This window comes from Phoca vitulina, unplaced genomic scaffold (assembly GCF_004348235.1).
Source record: "Phoca vitulina isolate PV1807 unplaced genomic scaffold, GSC_HSeal_1.0 scaffold8, whole genome shotgun sequence".
Classification (NCBI taxonomy): domain Eukaryota; kingdom Metazoa; phylum Chordata; class Mammalia; order Carnivora; family Phocidae; genus Phoca; species Phoca vitulina.
Genome location: NW_022589711.1, coordinates 18,024,481 through 18,048,029, shown reverse-complemented (window position 1 = coordinate 18,048,029; position 23,549 = coordinate 18,024,481). Strand labels below are relative to the sequence as shown.

Below are 23,549 nucleotides of genomic sequence, written 5' to 3'. Positions count from 1 at the left end.
ATAAATATAAAATCTGATTCAGTGGAAAGAGCAATAGTTAGTCAAGACAACAGGTCACAGTACTGGCAATGCTACAAACTGGGCAAGTTAATCTCCCAATAAATATTATTGAATGGACGAATGAATGAATTTCCATGTCCTCGGTTTCATCATGTATTAAAGTTAGACTGGATTTAATGACCTTTACAGTGCTTTACAGCTAAATTTTTTATGATCTAGTATATTATCTGGGAAAACATAAACTACTTCAAGCACTAATATGCTCATAATTCTAGTTATTAGGACACTATAGAATCATCTTTCAGTGATCAACGAATGCCTCAATGACCCTGATCCGCTTTCAGAGCTATTTTCAAAGTATTAATCTTACCATTGATTTTGAAGGCACTTCCATGCCTGCTCCTGACAACACAAAATTGTAAGATGCTCAGAATATAAGATCTTTGTTTATAGTTGGATACTATGGTATGAATAACTATCAATGCACAATGTTTAGTACCTGCTTTTGAGATGACTGCCGTTCCATGTGTCAGGGTATACTGGCCTTTCCTGAGATACACAACTTATTGATGCTGACAGCCTTATCTTTTGGAGGCTTGTCTTGGTCCCTTGAGCTTAACTGTCTCAAGTTTATTTTTTTTATTTTTATTTTTTTTAAAGATTTATTTTTTGACAGAGAGAGAGAGACAGCGAGAGAGGGAACACAAGCAGGGGGAGTGGGAGAGGGAGAAGCAGGCCTCCCGCTGAGCAGGGAGCCCGACGCAGGGCTCGATCCCAGGACCCTGGGATCATGACCTGAGCCGAAGGCAGATGCCTAACGACTGAGCCACCCAGGTGCCCCAACTGTCTCAAGTTTATTAATTATATTCTGCTTGAAATAACTCTGGCTCTTAAATCTCTTCAAAGTGATTATAGAACTTCAACAGTTGAGGTAAAATATTTCCTTCTCAGATTTTTAAAAAAAGTAATAGAGAAAGTGAAAACATTCCTGAGGTGGTAATATACAAGAATTATTAATAGGAGTAACAAGTTCAGACATATAAATGACAGTGAAAAAATATCAAAGCTTTACCCATTTCAACCTAAGATTTATCTAAGGAATACAATTTTTATAAAATGATTTCAGAATCTGAAATTTTAATTTTAACATCAGTCTTTTTCATTCCCAATGCTAAATATGTGGCATACTTGTTGAGCATGTTTCTTTCATAGATAGTGAAATCTCTTCCCTTATACCTTTTTCACAATTAAGCAGACTTCAATTTCTCTTTTTTCTACACGCTGCCAAAGTAGAATCCACAAATAAATATTCAGTGGTTTCATCCCCTGAATGCATTTGTTGATCTGTCCCCCATCTCACTGTACAGTAGTAATGAGTGGTCCATGAGGTAAATTCAGAAAATGTACCTCACTGTTTCTTGTTTTTTAGAGTTCAGCAATGATTATACATCTCTAAGAGGGATTTTTTTTTTTTTTTTTAAAGAAAGAAATGCCTATGGACTTATTTATCCTTCATTTGTGTTGGCAAACATACCAATACTAGGGGCTAAGACTATTAAGTGCTGGAGACACAGGGATGAAAGTAGCTTCTGCCCATGAGCTCTAACAGCATAGCTGGAGAGGCTTATCAAGCCACAGACAGAACACAGAGGGATTAGTGTTTCAGTAACAGTAGAAAAGCTTGTGGTGGGGCGAGTGGGGTGGCATCATATGCAGTCAAAATGGAATTAAGCAGAGACAAGAGAGAACTTCTATTAGAGAAGAAAAGAATATGTGAACACAAATTTTGAAACTGCTCCTCAAAATTTCTGGATAATATTAAGTTGGTATTATCATATTCTCTAAAAGCATTTTAACCAGTACTACAAAGGTGGTTTGAATACCAAGATTAGGATTTTACCAAATTAAGTCTTTAGGCAGCTTACTGCAAGTAGTCTAGGAAGGTAACACAGTCCAGAAGGTTTTAGTAGAAAGTAGGTTCTTCATATTAGGGGTGCCTGGGTGGCTCAGTCGGTTAAGTGTCCAACTCTTTATTTTAGCTCAGGTCATGATCTCAGAGTAGTGAGATCAAGCCCCGCCACTGGGCTCCACGCTCAGTGTTCAGTGGGGAGTCTGCTTGATATTCTCTCTCTCCCTCTCCCTCTGTTCCTCTCCCCCATGTGCACGCTCTCTCACACACGCACTCTCTCTCTCAAATAAAATAAATAAATCTTTTAAATCATATTAGCTAAAAATAAAATCTGGGAGGTATGCTGGGTTATAATGCCACTGACTTCCATTAGGGAAAATCAACATTTGCCCCAGTGAAATAGGATGGGCATAACAATTTAAATTCCTCTCTTGTGGCTGGTTCTTTTACTTTTGATTCTTTTTGCTCTTCTTTTACGATGCTATCGCAATAAAATAGTGTTGGGCCTCCTCCTGTTTGGGAGGTTGTATCCCCTATCTTCTCCCATCTGCTTCCCCCAATTATCCAAAGAAGGACAAGCAGATTGAAAAATAGGGTAGAGTCTCAGGAAAGAAAGTAGTTTAACTAAGACCTACTTCTATTCTGAACAAAAAAGATCTTTGTGACTTATACATTGACCCCAAGGGATGAGGACAGAATTTTCACTGAGGTCAGGGCAGGCTTACTAAAACAACTGCAGAGCTCTAGCAGTAAGGCTTTTAGATTATTGGTTAGCATTTTGCTGACTACTCCAGGGTCTTTTTTTTTCCCCCTAAATTGGGGCTGGGGAGGCTTTATAACATCTATTTTTCTCTTGATTTATAAAAGTAATACATGTTCTTGGTTAAAAAAAAAAAAAAAAGGCAAGAAAGATACAAATATAGACCCATCAATCTAACCATCACTGGGCATTAGTACTTGGATGTTCCAAAGATATTTAAAACTCTGTCTAGAATGGAAGTTATCTTCTTTCTATATCCTGTTCTTCCCCCTATAATCACTGCTCTTCACCCTATAATCACTGCTCACTTAGTGAATGGCACTACTGTATATGGTTACATCAGCTTAAATGCGCCCAAAATATACCTGATTCTTCCCTATCTTCCTTACCTCCATCCAATCAATACCATAATCTGAGATTTTAGTTCCATATCATTATGTGTGGGCTTGTATTTTCTTTTCCCAGAATCATTTCTAACATTAAAGAATTTTCATTACAGCCATATTAATAACAAGTCTAATTTTTACTTGTTTCCTAATATCAGTCCTATTTTTTAATTCTATAACAACTCTATTTGCAAATTCTTTGTTTTGACCATTTCTAAATCAGCTGGCATACTTCTGGTTTTTTTTTCTGATAAAAGACTTATAGTTGCTTTGTTTTTCTAGTATTTGGACTATTTCTTTCTGTTGCCCTCTCTCATAAACTATAGGGCTTGGCAGCTATATTATTAAATAACATTTTTTTCCCTTAAAAAACTCCATAGACATTATTTATTTATTCTGGTATTTGTTACAGTGGAGAAGTTCACTGCCAGCCTGATTTTATTTTTACCTTTGTGAGAATCCTGTTTTACATGAGTCCTGCATTTGTAGGAACTTTCCTTTATCCTGAAAATTGAAGACTACAATAAGATATGGCTGCGTATTAACTATGAAAATACTATGTAACAATAAGATATGGCTGCATGTAACTATTGAAAATACATTTTTAGAGATCTGTTTCCTTCACTGATTTTTTTCTGGAGCTAATCTGCTATTGATCACCTACTTTTAATTTAGTAGTTTCATCTCCATACAATATTTTAACTCCATACATTCTCTGGGATGGTCCCTTCTTTACAATTTCACTTCCAATTTCATGGAGGATACCCTGAACTCAACCACAGAAAGAACAAGACTGATCCTTTTTTTTTTCTTTTTTAACTGTCTTACCTTAACCATGTAACTGATAGTAACTGGCATTAATCTCTTTATTCATCTTTACCTAGAATATCTAGAAAGAGAGCTGTTTTACTAATGGGTAAATAAGTCTCTCTGACTCCTTTAAGCTCAACCAAGACAGAAGGGAAAAGGTTCTAAGTTTATTTTGTTAGATCAATGGCCCATGAGGCAATAAAGAGGAAGCTACAATGGGAGACAACCACACCTCTTTGCAAAACTTTCTAACCTCTGGGTATTGGGGTAGGCTGCATTTAGTTTGGGTCATACTCTCATTTTCTCAATGGAAGGAATGCTTTCATGAAGAGCCATACATCCCATTTTTAATATTGATAGCTTAGTCATATCAGTATTCCTGTTCTGTGGGCTTGGAGGCACACCTGGTGCACTTTCAAGAAGCACCAACAAGAATGAGATTGGCCATACACCTAATGCCCCACCATCTGGAATTTTTTCCAGTCCCCACCGTTACAAGCTGATAGGGGTAGTGGGCATTACTGGATAGCATTTGGAAGGCCTTCCCTCTCTTTCCCCTATTTAATCACATTCCGTTAATCAAGTATTGTTTGGCCTATCACTTGAGATGGATTCATCCCTGAGGGCGTGATATAGATCCTGATCCTAGTTTCCAACATTCATAAGGAATTTTGTTCTCTTGTTATTTTTATCATTTCATTGGGAATCTAAATTTAATTACATTAATGGGTTTTGGAGACCCAGTGTATGAATTCAATCACAAGCCTATGGAAAGCTTACCAATGAACAGATTAAAAATAATAATGAGGTAGTCTCATCATATAAGAAATGTGTCATCTTTTTTTGAGGTAAAGAAAAATTATCGAAAGACAAAAATTAAGAAAGCAAGCTTTTAGAAGCCAGCAAATAGAACATCTGGCTCTAAGAATGAAATTTCCTCTCAGAATAAGGTAGAGGAAAAATTACAGTCAGTCAATAACAAGATTTAAAATTTCTACTTGAGCAGCTCAGATTTTAGGAGATCAGAAATTCATTGAAGAAAAGAGTAACTTAAGAATAAACTTAAGGGCCAGGTTTTGGTCTTACTGTGAAAACAGAAATCCAGGTAGGAGGACTTCAGAGCCCACACGCCAAAAGGAGGGATAATTAACTCAAATCCAGCAAAGAAAGTTAATCCCTTGTTAACTCAAATTGTGGTCCAGGGACAAGCACCATAGCCATCACTTCTGAGCTTGATAGAAATGTAGACTCTCAGGCCCCCACCCCAGAACTACTGAATCAATGTCTGCATTTTAACAAGATTCCCAGGTACATTAAAGTATGAGCAACATTAATTTCGTCCTACTTATGGTAGAGGAGAAAGCGCAAGATCTTAAGCTGGTACAAATCTTTATGAAAGATGAATAGTAATGAACCACTTGGGGAAACAGGGTTTGCATTAGAAAATATAAAAACATTCCAAAAAGTGACACTGGGATTATCACTGGACTATCAAAGATAAGTCAAAAGCCTGGGGAATTTACAAAGCTTAGCAAATGCAAGAGTTTAGGGAAGTGTACATGATGGACTACATGTTGGCCCTTTGTGGGTCCCTAAGGGCACAGGCCTGAAAGCAGCAAATAGCAGCAGCTCAGTTCAGAAAATGGAGGACAAAAGGTGGTGAAATCTCTCCTAGGAGGCAGGAGTTAGAGGCTTGAGAAAATTCAGAGTAGGAAGAAAGAAGTTGGAAGTAGGAAGAAGCCATAGCAACAAAAGTGGCAGAAGTGGCAGAGAGATTTTAAAAACAAAAGAGAACAAAAGGAGGGTTGGGCTTTAGAAATTGAGCAGAAGATAGTAAAGGGTACAAAACCAAGAACTCTTCCCTGAGGAATTATTTTGAAAACTGAATGGAAACCCTGCTCAAAAAAAAAAAAAAAAAAAAAAAAAAAGAAATTTTTATCCCTTCACAGATGTTATGATTTCACACATTTAAAACATAATTCAAATATCGTCTCTCATCTACTCTACAAACACTTCAGCGGTTCCCATTATCAGTGCTCAGTTAACATCTTCATGAGGCATTTCCTGACTATCTCATTTAAAACTGAAATTTCTTTCCCCAATACCACCATGCCAGCACTCCCTAGTTCCTTGGCCTGCTTCATTTTCCTGAGTCATTTGTCACTTTCTAAAATACTCTTAAATTTACAAAGATTTGATTTATTGTCTATCTTTTTACTAGAATTAAACTCCACAATAGGAGGGTTCTTTTGGTTTTGCTTACTACTGTTTTTCCCAGAGCTTAGTGCCTAGCATATACTGGAGACTTAACAAATATTTGCCTAGTAAAAATTCAAAAATGGAATGCGAAGAACACAAGTGTCAAAGAAAAATTTAATGGAAAATTACAAAGTTTTCTGAATATAGACTTTAATTAGAGTGTAAGCTCCATAATGGGGCACCTGGCTGGTTCAGTTGGAAAAGCATAGGACTCTTGATCTCGGGGTCATGAGTTCAAGCCCCACAAAGGGTGTAGAGATTACTAATAAATAAATAAATAAATAAACTTAAAAAAAATGTAAGCAAGTAGAATGTTTAATATAATATACCTAGTTTTACTGATTCTAAGATGCATTTTTTTCCTATTTTTACAACTCTAAAATCAGAGTATGTTTTATAGTCAATGCTATCTTAGAATCCAAGCCAGCCTGGTCATGATCACAATGTAGTTGTCATTCTGTATTCATGGACATTCGAAGAGACAGCATGAAAACTTGCAAAAAGGTATATTGGTGACTCTGAATAAAATCCAAGAGACTAGCAGAGCACTCTTTTAACTTGTGGGAGGCAAATGGTATGGGGAGGGCATAGGGCAATTAATGTAATTTAACAATACTCTGAAGCAGGAGTCAAAAGCTGGCTGGTTAAACAGAACCATAAAACCAGCTTAAGCTTTGGGTGCCTGGGTGGCTCAGTCGTTAAACGTCTGTCTTCGGCTCAGGTCATGATCCCAGGGTCCTGGGATCGAGTCCCACATTAGGCTCCCTGTTTCCTGGGAGGAAGCAAGAAGCCTATTTCTCCCTCTCCCACTCCCCCTGCTTGTGTTCCTGCTGTCGCTATCTCTGTCTCTGTCAAATAAATAAATAAAATCTTTAAAAAAAAAAAAAAAAAGCTTAAGCTTTCAAAAGCCCAGTGCCAATGGCTTTTAGCTCTTTTATCAACTATTTTAGGAAATGCTACCTTTTGATGCCACTGAAGACAAAATGGTATAGAAAAACAGACAGTGACTGAGTGGAAAAACAAATCTAGAGTCAGATTCTAAATGTGAAGAAGTTCTAGATATATCTTAGCCAATTAAGTCTGCTTCTAATTTTCCTATGTCTATGTATGCACCAGAGTGAGCAATCATAAAAATCTATTTTAATTCAGTCTAAAAGATCTCTTTCAATAAATACAAAATAAAAATTCCAGATGAGAGAAAGCAATGCATGACGTTTCTGTTACTATGCTGATCTCCTTCCTTAAGATGGACAGCAACACTGCTCGTTGACCATAAGCCTCTCTTAATAACACATAATAGGAATAAATGTAAGATGTCTGAACACTTTACCCCTAGAGGGAGCTCAAAGTACATCTTCCTTTATTCCATCCTAGAGAATAATGATGAGATGACAAGGACATATTAGTGAGCCATAGTACTAGGTACTGCTTCCCAAGCAAATGGTAAAAAGATCAAATGATCAAATGTTCTTGTGTCTACAGATCTTTGGATCTTTGTCATTCCCTTCTGGATTTACTTTCTCCTCTCATATAGCACGTGCCAAAAAAAAAAAAAAAATTGCTTCCTATCTTGGGAAGGCTATTGAGAAAATAAATGAGAAAATCAGGATATAGCCAAGGGGAAAAAGTGACATGGGACAGACAGCCTGCTTTTAGGCTAGGCAAGAAGAGTCCTTCTTGAGTTCTACATGGGGCTTTGAAACCAAAGCCTATCGCAATAAAAAGTGTGAGTATATGTGCAAGATGTGCTTAGGAATCTACAAGGGTGGTAGCAGCAAGCTCTGGTCTAGCAAATGTGGAACTGGAATGTTAATTTGAACTGCTTTTAGTAATATAGCTAAAAGTTAATTTTAAGAACCTTATTTTTCTGCTAGTAAAATATATAGGATCCTAACCATTGCCGTCTTAGTAAATATAAAAACCTAAAGCAATAAACAATCAATATATCATTTTTAGGGGGAGAATAAGGCATGTGTTAAATGTAGACAAAATGTGAAGGAGTAAACTGTTTTACCTGGAATGATCCAAGAATATCCTTTAAGGGCTCTTCATAAAACTCATCTCTTCCAAAGAACAGCAGCAACTCAAAGAAGCTCCTAGAAAGAATAAGTGAATAACTTTCAATGCTTCTTTAATTTTTTTTTGCCCCAATTTAAAATATTCTCAAGAGATAAAAGCTATGTAATATCAGATATTTAGTTTTAAAATAGCCAGATTTGAATCATTACATTGATCATTTAAGATTCATGTTACGTTTTCAGTAAAATTTTAATAGAAGTGTCTTCAAAGAAAATACAAAGAAATATACTGAAGTTCTAGAACTATAGAATGAACAATTACATTACTCATGCCTACCCGTGTTCACAATGCAAAAAAAACCCAAACAAACAAACAAACAAACAAAAAAACACAGTGGTATACCAGGTGGCAAAAATTTTGCTACACGTGTCAAGATGATTTAAAATGGGTCCAGCTTCACCCTTGTAAAATGGGCCCCTTAGAATATTCAAAAACTAATTTTCTTCAGATGGATATAAAGGATGGATAAAATTAACACAAAAGTATAAGAAAATTAGAGAGTCACTGTGAAACTCTCAGCCAACATTTATGTTATAGTAGTACCACCAATTAGGTATCTAATAAACGATACATGGGTTCTCAAACTCTGGGCTTACCTTGATTTTCCCACTCATGACAGACAGCCCAAAAGTCTGTGGTTCCTCCTTTTTAAATAATTGTTTTTGGAAAATATTGTTACTAAATACTTTATGTGTCTTTAATAATTCATAATTTCATATAGGAAGAAATATGACTTATTTCCTAATCATGAGCATGAAAAACTATGAAAATTATTTAATATTACTTAGCAGTCCTAAAGTAGAGCAAATGACAAATACCACAGAATCTTTAGATTTTAATTCACCTACAAGATCCTCAACTAGGAATACCCAAAGTTGTATTTTTTAATCATTTTTTGCCTTTAATCCAAATTAATCTCTAAGAATGAAGTTTTTAGAATGCAAACATAACTATGAGACTATGTACTTTTAAAAAAAATTATATAAAAGACCCAAGTATTACACAATAATTAAATACTTCTAAATAACCATGCCCCATAACATATTTTATAAAACTTTAACTACTTAAAGTAGTTAAAAACAATTTTTAAATGTCAACAGACCAAAATATATAAAAGTAATCAAAGAAAATGATACATAAAGAATCTTTGTTGATTTCCTTAATTAAAAAGCTTAAACAAGTAATTTTTTTTTTTTTTTAAAGTAGGATCCACCCTGGGCATGGAGCCCAATGCAGGGCTTGAACTCATGACCCTGAGATCAAGACCTGAGCTAAGATCAAGAGTCATACACAACCCAATGAGCCACCCAGACACCCCTGAAGAAAAAGTTAACAACCTGGTAAAACACTGGAAGAGGACTACCTCACAGAAAAGAAACACAAGTGAATTTTTTTTCAAATATGAAAAGATGTTCTACTTTACTCAAAGAAGTAAAAATTTATGAAGATGAAAATTTATGAAGATATTTATGATAGGAATGAAAATGCTGACATATTTCTACGATGGCTCTGATGTAGAGAAATAAGCTCTGGTATCTTGTTGGAGGTATGGTAAGAGGTACTACCTCTTTTAAAGGGCAACACAGTAATAGTCATCAGAAAATTTACAATATGCACATAATCATTTGACTTAGCAATTCCACTTATAGAACTAAATCAGCCAAATATACACACATTAGCTCAAAGACTATATAGGGATATGCATCCACAAATGATTTGTAACAGCAAAAGAATAGAAACATATTAAATGTCTACCACAGGGGGCTGGGAAAATGAATTACAATACACCCATACAATGAAATATAATACAAATATTAATGAGAATATTAGTGAGAATACACTTAAATCTATATGAATAGACAAGGGGAAAATTCCAAGATATACGGTTAAGAAAAGATGCAGAAATATATTAATTACATTATCATTTGTGTGAAGGGAGGGAGGGGATAGAGGGCACATGAATACCAATGCATATTGTCAAAGTATCTAGAGGGATATGCAACAAACTGGTAAAAGCAGTTGACTCCACGTAAGTAAAACAGAATTTGGGGGCCAGAAATGTAAAGAATTGTCATTATTAACCCTTTTGCAATTATTTATTTTACTATTAATGAATATGAAAAAAGCCCCATCAATGTACCCCTGGAATCTTCTCTATCCCTATACCATTAATTCACATCTACATCATCTTTAAATTTCTAATAGACCTTTCCTATGCTATTCCACACTCACTCACTCATAAGTACATGTTTAATATAGCTGCCGCCATTGTTATCATCCTAAAACACAGAATGATTTGACTACTTAACAGACTTTACAAACTGCTGTTTGGATTGTACCATCTAAAAGCAAAGACATTCAGCTGACACACTTATTTTGTATGGATAAAATATTTTTTAAAAATATTTTAGTTGCTAATACTTAAAAACTTTGCTACTTCAAACTAAATCTAGATTTCTCTGAGCTCCTATGAAACAGGAACCCCTATAACACAGGGTTTGCATCTATGACAAAATAAGCTGAGCAGCTACTACCTTTAGACAGAACATGAACCTCCTTTCCAATTTGCCAGTCTCCGTCTACCTCTCCAACATACTAGCTGCTTAACTGATTTTTTTGCTAACATTCCCTTCCCCTTCTATGTAGATATTTGAGATCATTAATCTACAGCAGGAAATACAAATTCCTTATCTTGATATAAAAACTTTTATGTCTGATTCAAAACTATATTTACACACATAACTTTTATCAGAAATTTCATGCTCTCCAATCACAGCAAGCTTCTCCCCATTTCCTTAACTCCTATGCTCTTATGGTCTTTGGATCTATTTTGCTTCCTCAAGACCTATTTACATAATTTTACATAGGAATCTGGTCTAAAATTCCCTTCCTTCTCTCCAAATATATAGCTGATTCTGTACTATCATAGTATTGTACTTTACGTATATATTATAACCTGTTGAAACAGAGGCATTAAGTTTGCACTAAGTAGAAGGGAAAGGGATTGCATCATTATGTTGAGCAGATAGTATTGACTGGTAGGGCAATTAACTGTATTAAAAGAGGGAGAGAGATAGCAAAGGTTTTTAGTAGAAATAAAATGTGCTATGGAGTATATTTAGATATGAGTATGCAGACGCATGTGACCTTGTACAGAATCCAACAAAATATGCAGAATTATATAATGTCTGAATTATGTGAAAATGAAAGGGGAGCCAACATAACAAAAGATAGAGATCTGTGCAGGCCCCACTATCGGCTACCTCAATAACAAGGCCCAACTCCATGATAATGATATTAAAATGTTAAAACTACATGCAAAGTAAGAGTAAATAAAAACAAAAGAGTAAATAAAAACAAATCTAGCTAGCTCTGTCTTAGGGTTTCAGGGAAGTAAACGAGTATTTATGTGGTAGTGAAATCACTAGGGGAAAAATCTAGATTATATATAGAAGTAGAAACTTCAGGTTCCAAACCTGTTGTATTTCCTATTGACTGGTATAAAGGATCAACTAAATGTTTAGAGATCAAGTTACCTAGCCCTCATGGAAGAAAACTCTATATGATGGAGGGTGAGTCCAGACTAGAACAAAGTAGGACCCCCAAAATATATGTAGCAATCTAGAGCAGGGTTGGCAGACTACTATCCACAGGCTAAATCTGACCCAATGATAGCCTGTTGAATAATTCATGATAAGAATAGTTAGCCATATTTAAATTGTTAAAAGAAGAAGAAGAAGAAGAAGAAAAGAAAAACCTGGACTAACTTTTCCTGACAGGTAAAAATGATCTGAAATTCAAATATCCTGTCAATAAATGAGGTATTATAAGAAAACAACCATACCCATCCATTTACATATTGGCTATGGCTGCTTGCACACTACAATGACAGAACTGAGTAGTGGTAACAGAAACCTTAAGAGCTAAGCCTGAAATATCTACTGTCTGGCCCTTTACTCACCCATGGTCTACAGCCACAGTGTTTGGGTTTCAATCTCAGCTCCACCACTTTCTTGATATGTAACCCTGGGCAAGTCACTTAATAGCTCTATGCCTCAGTTTATTTGTTTATAAAATAGAAACAATAACTACCTTTTGTAAAGCACTTAGAACAATCAATCCCTGGTTGTGCTACTGATGCTTGCTAATAATAAAAGTACTGTTAATTTTTATTATTAACATTGCCATCAAAGTTCCTCCTTCAATAATCTAAGAGGAAACACAGATCTTCATAGATTTGTTCTTCTCTGCTGTGTACTGTCAATTTTGTTGAAACATAAGACATCAATTTTTCTTCACTTACATTATGAAGCTTTTTAAGATATCTGACTAAATTCATCAAAGGGTTTCTAAAAATTTATTAGTGTATGTTTATATCAGTTTTTAATTTTGAATATGTTTAATATAATGTTTAATGTTTGTATAATGTATATTTAATACAATATTTAATATTACCAGTCGATATACTAATCAATTTATAATTAACCTTAGTCCAAGTTATGAGTTAACTAAAGTTCATTTACATAAATTGAAATATTTATTCAAAATAGAATTACTTAAAATGACTTCTATGAAAACAAATTATTTATAGTGGGACATATACATGATAAATAGCATGCCTTTGGATTTAAAAAATTATACCATATATAATCATACTTACTTGACTTGCGTCAATCAGTATATTGCTATGAGTTATGCAAGTTTAAATAAGTATAGAGTACTGGTACAGTCCCTATTTATGAAACAAACTACACGCCGCCATCAGGATTCTTGGAAGTCAGACTATATTTTCTCATCTATTACAAATGGTAATAAAGTATCAGACTTCCTTAAAATAAGACACACATAGTAGATTGTTTGGTAGTTACAACGAGAATTACTATTCTTTTTTTGGGTCTCTGTAGCATATAGGTATTTTTCACCCTGAAATACAAGAATGTGAATTTGTGTATTTATCCACCATAGGAAAATTCCACTGAAGTATGATGCTTATTAACTATCCAAATGCAAGAAATCCACTTACTAATATACAACACAACAGAGAAAGACAAACAGAAAACACAAGCAAGAACTGGAGATACAGGGAATGGAGTGTACATGTCTAAGATGTCTAATTATACTTGCACAAAAAAAAAAAGAGAGAGAGAGATGAGGTAAAGACAAAAACAAGGTAAGACTTTTTCATAATTGATGAAAAATACCAACCCTCAGATCTAGGAAGCCCAGGAAACCCATTAAGGATTAATAAAAATAAGTCTAAACCTAGCTAATCACAGTAAACTATAAAACATCAAATACAAAAAAAAAAAAAAAAAATGTATAAACAACCACAGAAAAATAGAAACTGTTTTCAAATAGATAGGAAATTAAATTAGCAAGAAGGATCTAAGATGCAAATTAGTGAATATATAGGCTACAAATTTTGACACCCTTCATGAAGAAATAATCTCATCTGGGCTTTAAAATACAGCAAAAATACATGACATAAATAGCATTTAAGTTGGAAGGAGAAATTTTAGCATTATTGTTCCAGTGTCCTTAGACTGGAGGAAGGTAATTTAAAATTTACATACAAATGAAAGTAGTCGCAAGTTTTTGTGGAGGTAGGGGAGTTGATTATCTAGAAAGCTGAATATCTAGAAAAACCATGAAACAGAGCAATGAAAAGGAGCAAGCCAATATTAAAACATTTTGTAAAGCCTCTGTAATTGAACCACCACTGTATTGGCAGATGAACAAATAGCCTAATGAAATGAAAAATCCAAAAATAGACCAACTGATGTGAAAAGTGCATATATGACAAAAGCAGCATCTCAAATCAGTAGGGAAAAAGTTGACTTCTTTGTATAGGATAGTCAAATGTTATAAGACAAAACTGATTCACTCTAGGTTCCAAACAAGAAAAAATTCAAAGTGGATCAAAAACTTAAATATAAAAAATTAGACATTACAAATATCAGAAAAAAAATCCCATATAACCTGGTTATAGACAAATCATTTTTCTTTAAATCATTCTTAACTATGATTCAAGATGCAAGAGCAATAGAGGAATACTGACATATTTTAATTACATTTTAAAATGTCTAAAAATACAAACAAAATAAGCAAAATCAAAAGATAAATGAAAAAATAATGGTTTGTAAGGATATGCAAAAAGATGTTCAACTTCACTCACAATAAGAAAAATATAAATTAAGGGGCGCCTGGATGGCTCAGTTGGTTAAGCATCCGACTCTTGGTTTTGGCTCAGCTCATGATCTCAGGGTTGTGAGATGGAGCCCCATGTCAGGCTCTGCTCAGCGTGGAGTCTGCTTGTCCCTCTCCCTCTGTTCCTCCCTCCATTCTTGCTCTCTTGCTCTCTCAAATAAATAAAAAATCTTAAAAAAAAAAAAAAAAGAAAGGAAAATACATATTAAAAATACAAATTAAAACTACACTGAAGGGTGTCTGGGTGGTACAGTTGGTTGAGCATCCAACTCTTGATTTTGGCTCAGGTCCTGATCTCAGGGTCATAAGATGGGGCCCTGCATCGGGCTCTGCACTCAGCATGGAGTTTGCTAAGAATTCTCTCTCCCTCCCTCTCTGCCCCTCCTGCTTGTGCTCTCTCTCTTTCTCTCTAAAATAAATAAATCTTTTTTAAAAAATACACTAAAATGCCATTACTCCTCTGTTAGATTAGCAAAAAAATCAAAAGTCTGATAACACAAAATTGGTAAAGTTGAATGTAAACAAGGACTAATTTTGTGGGTGAGAATGCAAGATGGTATGAGCTGTTATAAAGAAAACTTTGGACTACTTAGCAAAATTACATATCTATTCATTCTTTGACACAGATTCTAGGAACCCACCCTAAAAATCTACTGGCAAAAACAAAAAAATGCATGCAAAAGGATATTAATCATAGCACTATTTATAATAGGAAAATAATAGAAACAATCCAAATATATATCATTAGCAGATATGATGGAATAAATTGGTAATCTACACAATAGAATACTATGAGGTATAAACAGGGACTTGGACTAAATCTTTATCTCCAAGGAGTACTCTCTAACATATAATATTAAGTTAAAAAAAAAAAAAAAGTGTGTATCTGTTTACATAAAAAGGGCATAGGGGTATGGTTATATATGTTAGTGGATCTTGTTTTTCTATCCAACTAACCAACTTTTGTCTTTTTTAATAGGTTTAGACCATTTACATGTAATATAATTTTTGATGTGCTTAGATTAAAACCTATTCTCTTAATAGCTGTTTTCTATTTGTTCTATCTGGTTCACTATTGCACTTGACCTCTTCTTCCACCTATTTTTGGATTAAGTAACTTTATAATTCCATTTTATCTCCACTTGGGCTTAATATATCCACCTCTGTATTCAATGTTTTTAGTGATTACCCTAGAATTTACAATATATATCTTTAACAAATCCCGGCATGCCTTCAAATATTATGCTGCTTTAGGTATAAGAATCTTTGTGCTATTCTTGTCATTCATTTTCATTTTAAATATGCTATAAACCAACAGTGCTTCACTACAATTCTTGTTGTAATCTCAGCATTTAGAAAATATGACCCACAGGCTGGCTGCCAGTTTTTGTAAAAGTTTTATTGAGACACAGCTACATGCATTCATTTGTGTATTGTCTATGGCTGCCTTGGTGCTACAAGAGCAGAGTTGAGTAGTTACAACACCCTATAGTCTGCAGGTCTAAAAAAACCTGGCCCTTTAAAACAGTATTTGCCAACTTCTGCTTTAGGCAGTTATGTTTCACAGTGATTAAAAACAAGAAAATTCTATTTTATATTTATCTTCAGTTTTTATCATTACCAGCTCTCTTCATTACTTTGGGTAGATTTTCTGTCTGGCATCATATTAGTATGGTATCTTTTGTAGTCCACATCTTCTGGGAATGAATAATTTCAGCTTCTGATTCCCTGAAAACATCTTTAATTTCCTTCTGGTTGGAGAGTTATTATTTTTTTTTTCTTTCAGCACTTTAAAGATGTCACTTCACTGTGTTCTGACTGGCATAGTTTCTGAGAAGTCTGCCGTATTTCTTTAATCTTCTAAATTAGGTAATGCCTTACTCTGGTGGCCTTTAAGATTTCCTCTCTGATTTTCAGAGTTTGAATGTGATGGATCTAGGTGATCTAGGTGGTAGGTCAGGGTGTATATGTTTGAAATTATCCTGCTCCTGTGTTTCCTGGATCTGTGGTTGGATGTCTTTCTTTATAGTTGGAAAATTCATGGCCATCACTTTAGCAGTATTTCTTCAGCCTCATTTTTCTTCTCCTTCTAGGATTCTAGTAGACATATATTATACAGTTTCATATTTCCCTAAAGCTCTTTTTTAAGTGCTCTGTTTTTTCTTCTCTTTTTCTCTTTTACTTTTAGTCTGGGTAATTTCTATTGACTTATATTCAAGTTCGTTCATTCTTTCTTCAACTGTGTCAACTCTACTGATACGCCCATCAAAGGCATTCATCATCTATTACTGTGTTTTCCATTTCCAGCATTTCCATTTGAATCTTTCTTAAAGTGTCCCATCTCTCTGCTAAAATCCCCAATGCTTAACCATGTTATCAACCTTTTCCACTAAAGCATTTATACCTGAATTTAGTTCTTCTAATTGATTTTCTCTTGATAGTGTCAATAATTTTTAGCTGAAAGCTGGATTTCATTATATACAACAGCATAGACTGATGTTAATAGTATTTATACCAGGGGATAGACATGGCTTTTCTTCCATTAGGCCTTTATTATGGAAATTTAAGTAAATCTAGTCATGAATTAAGTGGGTTTGAGTTATGTTGTTGCTATCATGACCTTCAGTGTACCACCAGTTTCAAATTCCTTTACTGTTTTTTTAAAGATTTCATTTATTTGACAGAGAGAGAGAGAGAGAGAGCACAAGCAGGGAGGGAGCAGCAGAGGGAGAAGCTGGCTCTCCACTGAGCAGGGAGCCTGACACGGGGCTTGATCCCAGGACCCTGGGATCATGACCTGAGCTGAAGGCAGACGCTTAACTGACTGAGCCACCAAGATGCCCCTCCTCTACTGTTATATTTAGGGTGGAGCCTGGGTTGCCAGATATTTTAGGTTTGGGAGGTCATGAGATCAAGCCCCGAGTCTGGCTCCATGGTTAATAGAGAGTCTGCTTTAGATTCTTTTTCTCCCTCTCCTTCTGCCCCTCCCTCTGCGTGCTCTCTCTCTCTCTCTCAAATAAAATAAATCTTAGGGCACCTGGGTGGCTCAGTTGGTTAAGCGACTGCCTTCGGCTCAGGTCATGATCCCAGGGCCCTGGGATGGAGTCCCACATCGGGCTCCCTGCTCGACAGGGGGCCTGTTTCTCCCTCTCCCACTGCTTGTGCTTCCTGTTCTCTCTTTGCCAAATAAATAAATAAAATCTTTAAAAATAAATTAAATAAATAATAAAATAAATAAATCTTTAAAAATACAAAGACTATTCTTAGCTTGGAAACCATATTAAAAGGGGGGGGCGTGGGCAGCATTTGACCCATGGGCCATAGTTTGCCAACTCCTAAGGTAAAGAATAACCACGTTAAGAAAGATATAAACGACCCAAATAAAACTTTTATACATCAAAAAATACAATATCTGAGATGAAAAATACATTACATGGGATTAATGTCAAATCAGATACTGCAGAAGATAACATCAGTGAAAACAAGAGAGAGCATTATTAAAATAAAACACACCAAAAGAAAAGAAAGGGACTGATAAAAATGAACAGAACCATCAGTAAACTGTGGGTCATCTGTGGATTCTCTTCAAGTGTCATCCCTTAAGAAAACATAATGATGCTTTCTAAAATAATTTTTGAGGGTGCCTGGCTGGCTCAGTCAGTAGAGCATGCAATTCTTGATCTTAGGATTGTGGTTTGAGCCCGTTGGGTATAAAGATTACTCAAAAATAAAAATCTTTTTATTTTTATAAAATTTCCCAAATTTGGTTAAAATTTTAAGTCCAAAGACCCAAGAAGCTTAAGATCAAGAAACATAAAGGAAACTACACAAGGCAAATTACAATCAAATTTCTTAAAACCAGGAATAAACTTCAAAAGATACCAATAAGAAAATGAAGAGAGGCTAGAGTGGAAGTATTTACTAATCACTTATCTGATACTGAATATATAAACAGAATATATAAAAAAAGTCCTACAACTCAATAAGGCAAACAATCCAACCAAAAAATGAGCAGAAGATTTGAATAGATACAGTACCAAAAGAAGACATGCTATAGCAAGTACACAAAAAGATGGTTGCCATCAACAGCACTGAGGAAATGCATATTAAAGCCAAAATGAGATACCACCACATAACTACTAGAATGGCTATTATAAAAAAGACAAATAATATAAAAAATGTTAGTGATGTGGAGAAACTAACCCCCCCTCCCCAGACAGCTGGTTAGAACTTTTTTACTTTGGACACAGTTTGGCAGTTCTGTGTTGAACAAATGTTAAACATAACATATAACATCCATTCCTAGGTAGCTACTCAAGAGAAATAAAAACATTTGTCCATACAAGACTTAATAATACACAAATGTTCAAAGCCAAAAATTGGAAGCAATCCAAATATCCATTAATTGCTGAATGCATAAACAAAATGTACTATATCCATATAATGGAATACTATTCAGCACAAAAAGGAATGAGCTCCTGGTAAGTGTTACAACATGGATGAACCTCAAAAACATTATTTTAATGAAAAGAAATCATATCTAAAAGCCTATATATTGTGTTATATATTGTTTGTATGAAATGTCCAAAAATTAACAACTCTATTGAGATAGAAAATAGATCAGGGGTTGCCTTGGGCTGAGGAGGGACTGGGGATTGGCTGTAAATGAGCATGAGGGAGCTTTTCGGTGTGATGAAAATGTAAACTGGATTGTGATGATAGCTGCACAACTCTACACATTTACTAAAAATTATCAAATTATACACCTGCAAAGCACGAATAATACGAAATTTTTACCTCAATAAAGCTGTAAATTAAAAAACAAACAAACCTAGAAGTGGGTAAGGAGTGGGGATGTACAGAGAAAACAAAATTGTTATGCTGATAAATGTTGAAGCTGGTGATGGGTAGGGCAGTTCATTATAATATTCCTTCTACTTTTGAATAGGTTTGACAACTGTCATAATTTAAAAAATTTTAAAACACAAGTATTGACAAAGGTATAGGGAAACAGGTACTCTTACACTGCTGGCAGCAAATGAAACAGTTGACAAAACCAAAAGACAGCCTACAGAATGGGAGAAGATATTTACAAATGTCTTATCAGATAGAGGGCTAGTATCCAAAATCTATAAAGAACTTATTAAACTCAACACCCTTTCTCTAACTTCTTTCACTTAGGAAAATGCCTTCAAGGTCCACCATGTTGTCACAAATAACATGATACCTTCTTTTGTGTGATATATATATATATATGAGATATATACACATTTTATGTGAGAGGGATGTATCACATTTTCTTTACCCATTTATCCATCAATGGGTGCTGAGGTTCTTTCCATGTCTTAGCTATTGTAAATAATACTATAATAAACATAGGAGTAACAATATCTTTGCAAGATAATGGTTTTGTTTTCTTTGGATAAATACCCAGAAGAATTATTGGATTATATAATAGTTCTACTTTCAATTCTTTGAGGGTACTCCACACCTTTTTTCATAGTGGCTGCAACAATTTACATTCCCACCAACAGGGCACAAGATTTCCATTTTCTCACATCCTTGCCAACACATTATTTCTTGTATTTTTGATACTAGCCATTCTAACAGGTGTGAGGTGGTAACTCACTGTGATTTGATTTGCATTTCCCTGATTATTAGTGATGAGCACCTTTTCATATACCTGTTGGCCAACTGCATATCTTATTTGGGAAAATGTCCATTCAGATCTTCTGACCATTTTTTAATTAGATTGTTTGGGTTTTTACTATTGAGTTATAGGAGTTCTTTGTATCTTTGGGATATTAACCACCTCATCAGATGTATGATTTGCTAATATTTTCTCCCATCTAGTAGGCTGCTTTTCGTTTTGTTGATGGTTTCCTTTGCTGTGCACAAGCTTTTTAGTTTGATGTAAGCCCCCTTGTTTATTGTGCTTTTGATGCCTTTGCTTTGGATGTCAAATCCAAAAATTTCACTGCCAAGACTAACGTCAAGGACCTTATCACCTATGTTTTCTTCTGGGAGTTTTATGGTTTCAAGTCTTAAGTTCAAGTCTTCAACCCATTTTGAGTTGATTTTTGTGTATGGTGTAAGACGTGGTCTAGTTCCATTCCTTTGCATGTGGCTATCCAGTTTTCCCAGCACCATTTACGAAAGAGACGGTCCATTCCCCACTATATATTCTTGACTCCTTTGATATAAATTAGCTGACCACATATGCGTGAATTTATTTTTGGGCTCTCTATTCTGTTATGTTAATCTATGTGTCTGTTTCTATGCTAATACCATACTGTTTTGATTCCTACAACTTTGTAACATAGTTTGAATTCAGGTCATATGATGCCTCCAGCTTTGTTCTTCCTTCGTTAATTCAAATCGTAGGAATTATTTGTTCTATTTCTGTGAAAAATGCCATTGGATTTTTGATAGAGACTGCACTGAATCTGTAGATTGCTTTGGGTGGTACGAACATTTTAACAACATTAATTCTTCCAATCCATGAGTATGGAATATCTTTCCATTTATTTGTGTCTTCTTCAATTTCTTTTCATTAGTGCCACATAGTTTTCAGTGTACAGGTCTTTCACTTCCTTGATGAAATTTATTTCTAGATATTTTATTCTTTTTGATACAGTTGTAAATAGGACTGTTTTCTTCATTTCTGTCAGTTCATTATTAGTACACAGAAATGCAACATTTTTGTACACTGATTTTGCATCTTGCAAATTTATTAACTTTTTTTTATTAGTTCTAACAGTTTTCTTCATAGTTTCCTATGCATAGTATCACATCATCTGCCAACAGAGACAGTTTTACTTCTTTTCTGATTTGGATGACTTTTTTTTTTTTTTTTTTGCATGATTGCTCTGGCAAAGACTTCCACTACTATGTGAATGAAAGTGGCAAGAATGGGCATCCTTGTCTTATTAGAGGGAAAACGTTCAGCTTTTCACCACTGAGTATGAGTTAGCTATGGGCTTGTGATATATGTGGCCTTTATGATGTTGATGTATGTTCCCTTATACCCACTTCATTGAGAGTTTTTATCATAAATGGATATTCAATTTTCTTAAATGATTTTCTGCATCTATTGAGAGAATCATAATGATTTTTATCCTTTATTTTATTAATGCACTATATCACATTGATTTGTGAATGCTTGAACCATCCTTGCATCCCCTGGGGAAAAAAAACCCACTTAATCATGGTGTGTGATCCTTTTAATAGGCTGTTGTATTCAGTTTGCTGATATTTTGTTGACTATTTTTGTAACTATGCTCCTCAGGGATACTGACCTGTAATTTTTCTTTTATTGTGGTATCCCTTTCTGGTTTTGGTATCCAGGTAATGCTGGCCTTGTAAAATGAGTTTGGAAGTGTTCCTGCCTCTTCAGTTTTTTGAAGGAGTTTGATATTAATTCTTTTTTGAATATTGGATGGAATTCACCAGTGAAGTCGTCTGGTCCTGGACTTTTGTTTGTTGGGAGGTTTCTCATTACTGATTTAATCTCCTTTCTAGTAATTAGTCTGTTCAGATTTCTATTTCTTCATGATGCAGTCTGGTAGATCATGCGCTTCTAGGAATTTATCCGTTTCTTCTAGGTTGTCAAATTTGTTGGTGTATAACTGTTCACAGTAGTCTCTTATCCTTTGTATTTCTGGTATCACTTGTCTATCTTCTCTTTCATTTCTGATTTTGAGTCTTCTCTTTTTGTTGATGAATCTAGATAAAGGTTTCTCAATTTTGCTTCTCTTTTCAAAGAATCAGCTCTTAGTTTCATCGATCTTTTCTTTTGGTTAGTCTCTCATTTCCATTCTGATCTTTGTTATTTATTTCCTTCTATCAACTTTGGGCTTCATTTGTTCTTTTTTTCCTAGTTCCTTGCAATGTACAGTTAGGTTATTTATTTGAGCTCTTTCTTGCTTCTTAAAGTAGGCATTTATCTTTATGAACTTCCCTTTTAGCACTGCTTTTGCTGCATCCTGTAAGTTTTGGTATGTTGTACATATATCTATTTTCATTTGTCTCAAGGTATTTTTTGGTTTCTCTTTGACTTCTTTTTTGACCCATTTGTTCAATAGAATGCTGTTTAACCTTCACATATTGGTAGTTTTTCCAGTTTTTTTCTTGTAATTGATTTGTTTTTATACCTCTGTGGTCAGAAAAGATGCTTAATACGATTTCATTCTTCTTAAACATATTAAGACCTTTTTGTGGCCTAATAAATGATCTATCCTGTGCACATGAAAAGAAGGTATATTCTATTTCTATTTCTTTTGGATAGAATATTCTGTATATGTCTGTTTAGTCCATCAGGTCTAATGTGTTGTTTAAAGTCAATGTTTCCTTATTTTTTATCTGCATGATCTAACCATTGATGAAAGTAGGATATTAAAGTTTCCTACCATTATTATATTACTGTCTATTTGTCCCTTTAGATCTCTTAATATTTGCTTTTATGTAATTTAGGTGCATCTAAGAGAATGTTTTTAAGATTTCTGTATAAGGAGCAATGGGCAAAACTCTGTCATCTTTTCAACAATTTCAGAAGCATTTCTTTTTTTTTCTTCTTCTTGTTTTATTCCACAGTGAAAGCTGACAGTATGATGTTGTGGTCCAATTCTACAAACCAAAGCTATTAGGAGGAAGGGAGGAAAAGTTAAAAGGTTCAAATCTGTAGTTTTTCAGGAATCTGGCTTAGCCCAAAATAAAGACATTCAAATTCAGAAAAATTCAAACATGTATTTACACAATTCATAATGACTCTATACATCTTCTTCTAAAGAATAATCTTCCTAATAGCAGTGAAAATAGTAACAGCTTTTAGTCTACTGCTTTTTCACTCTAGTTTTTGTGTATCTCCACTGACCAAGAATTATCAAGCCTTCCTTCAATTATATTAGAAAAGCAGTAAATACCATTTTATAAAACTATGCATGTATATACCTCTAGGTTCTGATATATATCAACATGGATGGGAATAGGGTATGTCATCACCTGATCACTTTTCATCTCTGTCAACACAAATATACCAGTTAATAATCCCTCTCTATCTCTTTGCCAATAAAATGACTATTAAATGCCAATAAAATGAAGTCTCAATTGCTTCACCATTAACAAATGGAACAATAAAGGC

At 34.5% G+C, this 23,549-nt stretch overlaps 1 protein-coding gene across 3 annotated transcripts in view; it reads right to left on the bottom strand.

Annotated features, from left to right (window-relative positions):
* ZNF654 (zinc finger protein 654) overlaps positions 1–23,549 on the bottom strand; it is an 84,406-nt gene that overhangs the window by 29,044 nt on the left and 31,813 nt on the right. For all 3 annotated transcript variants that reach the window (XM_032406339.1, XM_032406338.1, XM_032406340.1), the window contains exon 3: positions 8,139–8,220. In XM_032406339.1, coding sequence (XP_032262230.1) covers positions 8,139–8,220 — 82 coding nt within the window. The remainder of the gene's footprint in view (positions 1–8,138; positions 8,221–23,549) is intronic.